The sequence below is a fragment of the Artemia sp. Qi Xiang Cuo genome, chromosome 19, assembly GCF_049724085.1.
Source record: "Artemia sp. Qi Xiang Cuo chromosome 19, ASM4972408v1, whole genome shotgun sequence".
NCBI lineage: Eukaryota > Metazoa > Arthropoda > Branchiopoda > Anostraca > Artemiidae > Artemia > Artemia sp. Qi Xiang Cuo.
Window position 1 is genome coordinate 41,708,841 of NC_142812.1, and position 9,110 is coordinate 41,717,950.

At 34.9% G+C, this 9,110-nt stretch overlaps 1 protein-coding gene across 1 annotated transcript in view; it reads left to right on the forward strand.

Moving 5' to 3' along the window:
- LOC148940850 (multicopper oxidase 3-like) overlaps window positions 1–8,335 on the forward strand; it is a 125,738-nt gene extending 117,403 nt beyond the window's left edge. Inside the window, exons 10-11 of the mRNA XM_089105696.1 lie at window positions 6,062–6,280; window positions 8,142–8,335. Coding sequence (XP_088961822.1) covers window positions 6,062–6,280; window positions 8,142–8,275 — 353 coding nt within the window. The 3' untranslated portion in view covers window positions 8,276–8,335. The remainder of the gene's footprint in view (window positions 1–6,061; window positions 6,281–8,141) is intronic.
- The last annotated feature ends 775 nt before the right edge of the window (window positions 8,336–9,110 follow it).

Below are 9,110 nucleotides of genomic sequence, written 5' to 3' on the forward strand. Positions count from 1 at the left end.
GCTTAATTCATAGCGGTCATCTCTTTTTTCCTTCCTTCACTTTGAACCAGCCTCCACAAGAAAATTCATTTTATCACAAAAGGGTATATCGGGGATCACAATGAAAGGGTAAAAGTTTTTAATTTCGGACATTCCCTGGATCATTTCTTTTGAAAAACTAGTGAAAAAGTGAGAAACACCCACCTACGGGATGCAATAATTGAAACTGCAATTCTTAGCGTTTAGGCTTGTGGAGCATTAAAATGAGCTTTGTTGAAAGCAAGGCTGTATCCTTATTTAGAAATCTTTAATCGGAGTTTTCCACTTTTTGCAAAGAGGTGCATATTTTGTGGTAAAGTGTTTTATGGTATTTAAGGTGAATTTGTAGTTGATGCCTTTTTTTCTCCCTTTATAGAGGAGATAAGCTATGGCCCTAAGGTAATTAAACTTTGGTAGCATGCCTTAGGCTATGGCCAGACTAATGAGACGTACCAGCTGGGTATTTTTGAGGGACTAAATGTAGACTGTAGAGAGGTTGGCTATAATACAATTTTTTTATTTAGTTAACCTACACTAGTACAGGGTTTGATAATAGATATATATTCCGCTGGGACTGGTGGTCACAGGGAGACAACAAGTATCAGAAATCTGCAATAATATATAATACAATGAGATACTTGGACACTTACAATAATCAACGTTTTTCAAAATCAACGTACCAGAGGTCAGTCCGGAATAAAGTTAGTATCAGGCCGCCCGTTCCCATAAAATATATCTTTCATATATTTCGTTGACCACACCTCATCGGGACCCACTGAGACACATAGCTAGGAAGTGGTGATTTTTTAGTTTCCTTTTAAGCATACGCCTACCAGGATATGTTCCTTATCTTAATAAAAAGTGGTATTTCTAAACTTTTGTATTTTGCGTCTTAATGTTTTTATTAAACTCCCAAATTGACTTAAGTAGAAAGCGTCACCACAATTTCTTAAATTTATAGCGCCCTTTTGCCATACTTTACCCAGAAACATGATCGATATTTATTTTTAAGATGATTTTTCATGACGCCTCTGTTTGGACATCTTTGTTACACTCATTATTTTATTTAAAAACATATCCCTGGTATTTGAGAGAATGGGCTAAATTGAACTGTAGACCCATATACAAGACCCTTTCCGTACGGGTGAATAAAATTTAGAATTAAATTTAAAATTAAAAATTAAGGTTAAAAAAACACCCATTCAAGTTCATTTATATATTCACTCGCTACAGCGAGTGGCTTCCTATAACAGGTGGTTCAATAGTCACACTCCAGATCTTTTAGTCAACATGAACAAAATACAATTCAATGTTTTGAAAAAGATTAGTAGTTTGAAGTCCGAAAATGGCCCAGTTGAGGAAACTGGTACATCCAGGGGTTCAGGAGACCCCCCCCAAAGATTTTTCCTGGTGCCCTGATTCAGTGTTTTTTCTGTTTTAAACTCTCTTTTTTAAGAAATTTGTCAATTTGTCTATTATCGGTGCCTTTGTCGTATAACCCCCCACCACCACCACCCCCTCCCCCCCCCCAAAAAAAAATTGCTCTAGATCCACCTTTGGTCTAGAAACAATCACCATCCAATGCGACCGTTGCAGGAAATAATGAGAGAGAAGAGAGACGGGGGTGGGGAAAGAGAGATAGTGAGATAGCGAGAGAGAAAGAGAAAAGACTCCCTTCATTTCTTTTTTTCTCTTTAAGCAATGTTTTTTTCCTATAATTCTTAGAGTTCGCCATTGTCTGTATCTTGACCCAGAACCTAAGTAAGGTTAGTTTATTTTACTGTAGAGCAGCGGCTGGGGAACCGGGCTAAATTACCCCAAATGGGGTAAAAATAAAATTTTTGGGGGTAAAAATGAAACTTTTTGTGAGTAAAAAGTATACATTTTGACTTGCTATTTTATAAACTTGTTAGTATTTTTTTCAACTTAAACAATTTAGCGACATATGCAGGCCACGCCATCTCACTTCCCACCACTAGAGTGTTCTCGAGTTAAATCTTTGCGCAATAAAGTACAGCCCCGGCTACCGGCTCAGTCCGTGCGGTGTGCGGTGCCGTCAAGATACAAATACATTGACGAGTCTGAGAGTCAGTTTTTCTAGTTAGTTGCTGACAAGACACCATTTTATCATTAATCATCAATGTATCAAGAAAGGTTAGCCTCAATTTGAAAATTTAATTCAAGTATTTTAATTATTATTTTCTGTCTCCCTTCATATGGCAGCAAATAGAAAAAGAACATACCAAGACGAATTCCGTAATTACGGTTTTACGCAAATAGAAGACATCGGCACAATGAAACCACAGTGTGTTGTATATATGAAGATACGGACTTCAGAATCTTTAAAAAAAAGTTAGTTGAAGAAATATTTAGATAATTTGCATTCACACCTTTCTTCAAAACCGCAAAAATACTTCGCAAATTTGGAAATATCTGTTAAAAGACAAAGATTGAATAAAAACTTGTTTGGTACATTTGAACAGCGTTCAGCATCAAGGGCTAGCTGTGAAGTAGCCTGGTTGATTGCTCGAAGTAAGAAAGCATACACTTTCGGTGAAGATTTGGTTAAAAAAAGCTGCTGTAAAAATGGTAGAGATTATATTTGGTCAAAAAGAAGCGAAGAAACTTAATTCAGTGTCCTTGTTTGTGAGAAATGTAAAAGAACGAATTTCTGTATTAAAGAAAATGTGAAGGAACAGGTTATTTTCGCATTAAAACAGGCTAAATATTTTGTTATTCAACTTGATGAGACAACTGATTTTCGTAGAAATTCACAGCTAATAGTATATGTTCGCTACAAAGGTGCAGATAATTTTGAAGAAAATTTATGGTTTTTGTTCTCCTCTCGAGTTGATTTCCCATGGAATTGATGTGTAAAATAAAGTAAATAAACACTTCAATGCGAAAAGTTTAAACTGGGAAAACTGTATTTCTGTATCTTTGGATGGAGCTTCAGCTATGCTGGGTCATATAAATAGTTTTTCAGCTTTCATAAAAAAATAACCCAAATGTTGAAGCTACTCACTTTATGATACATCGCCAGGCCCTTATGGTCAAATATTTAGAACCTACCCTGAAAGCCGTCATCCATGATATCATCAAGATTGCAAATTTTTTCAAGGGACATGCACTAAACACGCGGCATTTCGTGAGTTATGTCAGGACGGTGAAGCTGAATATACGGACCTACTTTATTATACAGTAGTAAGGTGGCTCTCTCGCGGAAATATACTAAATCGAGTATGGACTCTCAAAACTGAAGTCAAAATTTTTATGATTGACCAACAAAATATTCTCGCAAATGTTTATGATGATAAATTATGTTAAAATTTAATTTTTAGCTATTGTTTTCTTTTCAAAATTATCATGAGGGGCTAAAATATGAAAGGTGCTAAAAATAGGCAATTCCGTTTTTTTTGCTCTTCGCCATGGGGTGATATCAACTTACATAAAAATATTTTGGGGTAATGATTAAAAAAGTTCCCCGACCGCTGCTGTAGAGGATCTGACAGAATTCAGCATGCCCAAGTGACAAGCTATTAATCTATTACAACAGAGAAACAGAAGGGGATGGGGATCATCATATTGATTAGAAGGACCCCCTTCAATGAAAAAATTCAAATTAGTGGCCGAAAACCAAAATCTATCTCCCATTAAAAAATCCCATTATGATTGGTATTTCAAACAGTTCGTGGTAACGAACTGTAAGTAAGGAGCGACCCGGCTCATTAGTAACCGAAACTCTAAAAAACGGAATTTTGATACCAACAGATTCATCAAAAGAATCGGATTCTTATACTGATTTTAGGTATGCAAGTTTCATCAAGTTTAGTCCTACTCATCAAAAGTTACGCGCCTGAGAAAAATTGCCTGATTTTTGAAAAAAGGGGGAAACATCCCCTAAAAGTCATAGCACCTTAATCAAAATCACACCATCAGATTCAGCGTATCAGAGAACCCTACTGTAGAAGTTTCAAGCTCCTATCTGCAAAAATGTGGAATTTTGTATATTTTACAAAGAGAAAGATCACGCATGCGTGTTTATTTATTTTTTTTTCCAGGGGTGATCATATCTACCCAGTGGTCCTAGGATATCGCGGGAGGGTTCATTCAAACGGAAATTAAAAGTTCTGGTGCCCTTGTTAAGTGACCCAAAAAAATGGAAGGAAACTAGGTTCCCTCCCACGCTCATTTTTTCCCAAAGTCACCCGATCAAAATTTTTAGATAGCCATTTTGTTCAGCATGGTCGAACAATATAACAACTATGTCTTTGAGGATGACTGAATCCCCCACATGCCCCGGAAGAAGGGCGGCAAGTTATGAACTTTGCCCAATGTTTACATATAGTATTGGTTATTTGGAAGTATACAGACGTTTTCAGGGCGGATTTTTTCTCGTAGGGGGGGGGTCGGGGGTTACATGGGAGGATCTTTCCATAGAGTAAGTTTTTATGGAGGAGGGACATTGCTATGAAGGAGGTGCCGGATTTCCCAGCATTATTTAAAAAACGATCAGAAATTAAATAGAAAAAAGTCTTTCAACTGAAAGTAAGGAGTAAAATCAAAAATTAAAACGAACAGAAATTGTTAGTATATGATTGGGTTCTCCCCCTAGTCAATACCTCGCTCTTTACGCTAAATTTTTTTAATACTTTCATAAGAGCTATTTATTCTAGTTAACGGCCTTTGTTTTTAAGGGGTAATTTTTTAAGAATTGAAACAAAATTCTAACTTTAGCGCAAAGAGCGAGATATTGACTAGGGAGCGAACCTCCTAATATACGTATTAAAAATATATGAATATAGAAGTTCGTTACGTAAGTTAATTCGTAAGTTACGTATATTTATTACTAATAAAAATGTTCGTAAATAAAATTAAACAACTTTCGAGAAAGCCATTTAACCAAAATTAGCAAAATTAAAATGGAAATTTTGTTTTAATTATTCATGTACGGTGTACGGTGAAATAAAAAAACAAGTTTTTTAACTGAAAGTAAGGAGCGGCATTAAAACTTAAAACGAACAGAAATTGTTCTGTATATGAAGGGGGCTATCGCCTCCTCAACGCCTCACTCTTTATGCTAAAGTTTGACTCTTTCTCACAACTCTATTTTTTAAAACAATACAAAACTTTAGCGTAAAGAGCGAGGCGTTGAGGAGGGGACAGCCCCTTTCATATACAGAATAATTGCTGTTCGTTTTAAGTTTTAATGTCGCTCCTTATATTCAGTTAAAAAGAAACTTGTTTTAATAGCTATTTTATTTAATAGCTATTAAAGACACAGTGTTGGTGCCTATCATATTGCAATATGAGCTCACTCTGTTGTGTTTTTGTTGTTTTCTTTTTTTTTCTGTGAATCATATATAGCAAACGCAAGAGGAAGATTTTGTTTCTCAAGTAGTCAATCTCTCAATATACTGTGCAGTAGTGCCAGTAGACTGTCTCTACCAACGGATGGGCAGAGAGAAAGAAGGGGAGGGAGAGGAGATTGGAACGACTTTGTTACATGAAAAATGTGAGTTTTTGTAGTATTTGAGAGAAGGTGGGAAAAACTTGAATTTCGAAAGGTCAGGCATATTGATTTTTCTCCTTTTGGATTTTCTATCTATACATGTAAGATCACAAACATTATCTTGTACGAACTAATTTAAATAGGCTGCTTGAACATTGATAGATATATTTATTCAAAACAAAAGCTTCATTTGGCATGGTTAAACAAAAAGTAAATAAAATTAATAGAAAATACTAAATGAACCCCAGCCTCACAAAGTACCATTAAAAGCGTGATAAAAAAAATACCCCTTTATAGCACATACCAAAATAAAATAATACATAAAAATCAAAATAACACCTTTCCGCTTAAAAAGATAAAGTTATCTACTTTTAATTAGCGTATTAATCACCTTTTACAAAATCCTCCCCTTTCTAACATTTTTTTCATTTCATCATTTTAATTTACTTATTCAAAAAACGAGTTTTGTTTGCCTGTCCTATCTGTAGGCCTATTAAGCAGCAAAAATAAATATTGTTTTCTTTATGTTAGCCCAGATGTTTGAATCAAGCCATCCCTTTCATTTACATGGATATTCTTTTCGTGTGGTTGCAATGGAGAGACTAAATACAAGCACAACATTGGAGGAGGTTATGGCTCTTGACGCCCAAGGATTAATACAGAGGAAATTGAGTGGTGCACCGATCAAAGACACGATTTCAGTGCCAGCAGGGGGATACGTCATTGCTCGTTTTTACGCAGATAATCCAGGTAAATAGCTGCTTTGACAAAAACCACGTTTTTTCTGATCTTTGCCGCAGTGCAGTTATATCCATTAACGGTAGCATCTTTTACATTCTCAAGTTTTTAATTTGGAAGTATATTCTTGCTCACAGACAGGTGCGTGACCTGAACTCAATGCTCGAACTCACTAGAAAGCTCAATGTAAAGTATGATCCACCACTGCCTTTTCCAGATCCTTTTTATTTAATTTTGAGCCAATTGGCTATCTTGGAATTTTCAATCGATTAATATTGGACTCTTTTTTGTGTAATGCTGAATAGTATTAAATGCTTACTGTTTAATCTAATTTTGGCTAGAAATTTGAAGAAAAAAAATCTATTCAAATAAGTAATAAATTTTAACTGAAGTTAAATTGTACCGTTCTAGGATATAAAAATTTCTTGTTTATATGTAGGCTCTACTTTAAATTTTTTGCTGTTTAAATGATAGTGTCAAATACTACCTTTGGAAAATCGTACTTTATTTGTGGCAATTACTTTTAAATAAAAAGCAATGCTTGTCAACCGTAATCATAGCTAAAAAAAAATAGAGCTATAAAATTGATAAGTCACAGAACTTGCTTTTTATTCTGCTACTAAATATGCGCAATTTATTAAGTTTGAAGTTATCTCTTAAAGGTTATGTTTATTAGGTTGCTGCGGTAGCAGCAACCCTGATTAGAAAACCATAATTGCCATACCTTTAGAAAAATTGTAAAAACATATAAAGAAAAGAAGTGCGATCTAGAGCAAATATCTGGTGGGGGAGAGGCAATGTGACAAGGGCGCCAATGATTGACAAAATTGACAAGTTTATTTAAAAAAGAGTGAAAAACAGAAAAAAACAGGAAAAGACGCCAGAAAAAAGTTTGGGAGTGTGGTACCCCCTGGATCCACCAGTTCCTGTGTGAATCCTAGTTTGGGCTGTATTTTTATTTCTGACAGCCTATTTTCTGCTGCTTCAAACAATTTCGTATCAGTAACCTTTGTATTTACAAACTAGACGTTTTGTAAAGACCTTAATTTACCGATACGGTTCGCTGCGTATTTTCAGACTGAAATTTCGTCTTTGTGAGTTAAAAAAAAAAAAAAAAAATTAAATTGCTTTTAAGAGTTACCTAAAACCTTAGATAACTCAATCACAATAATGTCATGAGTAAACTTCAAGGAACGAAGTTCGCAAAAACATTTTACTTTTAAAATTCGACAATACTCCTATATATAGGCCTACAAACTAAAGCCCATCCTCACCCGCTGTATGCCATTTATGACAACTGACCATATTCCAGCTCAGCATCGCCCTTCATATGGATTTAAATCAGTTCCGTCATCATAATCATCATTTTCGCTTGTTAAAGCATTTCTGTTTTTATTTAATGGTGAAGAAAAGACAAATTTTATATTTAAAACCTTCCGATCTGGTTCTCTTTGACGAGGAAGCGATCTTGCTCTCACCATATATCATAAACCCTAAAAATTCGTTGCAACTACAACAAAATTGTTCATAAAAGTGATGAAAAGCAAGATTACCTCTAAAAAATCCATGATGGTGCTGATTTTGTCTAGGGTTAATTACACCAGTGCAGTTTTACGGAAAAGCTTCCAAACAACGGTCATTACCTAGTACACTTTGTCTCTTCAAGTGTTGTCCAAGTAGTTTTTGGATATCATATATTGCAATTTGAACTATGATAAACCAAGAAGACTGCTTTTTTGAAATTACACAACGATGTAATAGTGTCAATAACTGTATATATGATCTCAAAAGCATGAAAATGAATGTGGTTTAATCTTCGTCAATCAAGCCGTGCAAGAAACATTGCTGTTTACTATTTCTTTCTTTTTACTAGGCTACTGGCTAATGCACTGTCATCTCCTTTATCATGCTGAAAACGGAATGGGACTGGTATTTAAAGTTGGTGAAGATTCAGACATGCCAACTGTTCCTGACGGGTTCCCAGCCTGTAGGTCCTGGATTAATTAACCTATTTTTATTTCTACTTTTTAAACAGTATATTTTTTCATACGAATAAACTATTTTATCAACTAATCTGTATTGGAGAATTATATTTATTAAGAGGAATATCATCTAGCTGAAGATAATAAACGTGACATTGTGAGTTTCTAAGTGAGTCATAATATAATACATATGTGCTTTTGACCTAAAGTAAATCACCAAATACCATTCTTCGTCCTCACGAACGTCCCGCCATGTCTGTGAAGAGAAAACTGGAACACTGGAAAAATAATTCTGAGAGGCACCACTGGATTCCTTTTTTTTTTTTTTTCAAAAAATTGACCATTTCCTTATTCAGTAGTGCCATCTACTAGTTTTATAGATTTTTGAATTCTTACTTCAGTTGCTTTTTCGCTCTCTATACGTGCGTGTTTTATTTTAGGAGTTTTTTTTTTTCAAGTAAAGCGCAAAAAAATAAATAATGGCCAATTGTAAGAAAATTTGGTGAGAATAAGGTCCAACCTTAGTATTGTTCACCACTTTAGTCTATTATTTTAACCCCACTATGAACATATGAAGTTCTACTAAGAAGCCAATGACCTCGACTAATCGTTACTAAAAAGTGAATTGTACTTCAATCTTCTTTCTCAGCTGGAGCATCCTATAGCTACTGTACTGCAGTAACTGTTAAAAGAGGAGTGTTTTTAGGTGTCATGATATTATATATCTGGACTTTACCCTCGCAATCTTGGGGGCAAGTGTCACAATTTATCGAAATCACTCAAAGTTCACTCAGTATTTTCCGACAGGTGTGTAATAATCACCATCCATGAAATAAGTACTTGATTTACCTTGATTTGTA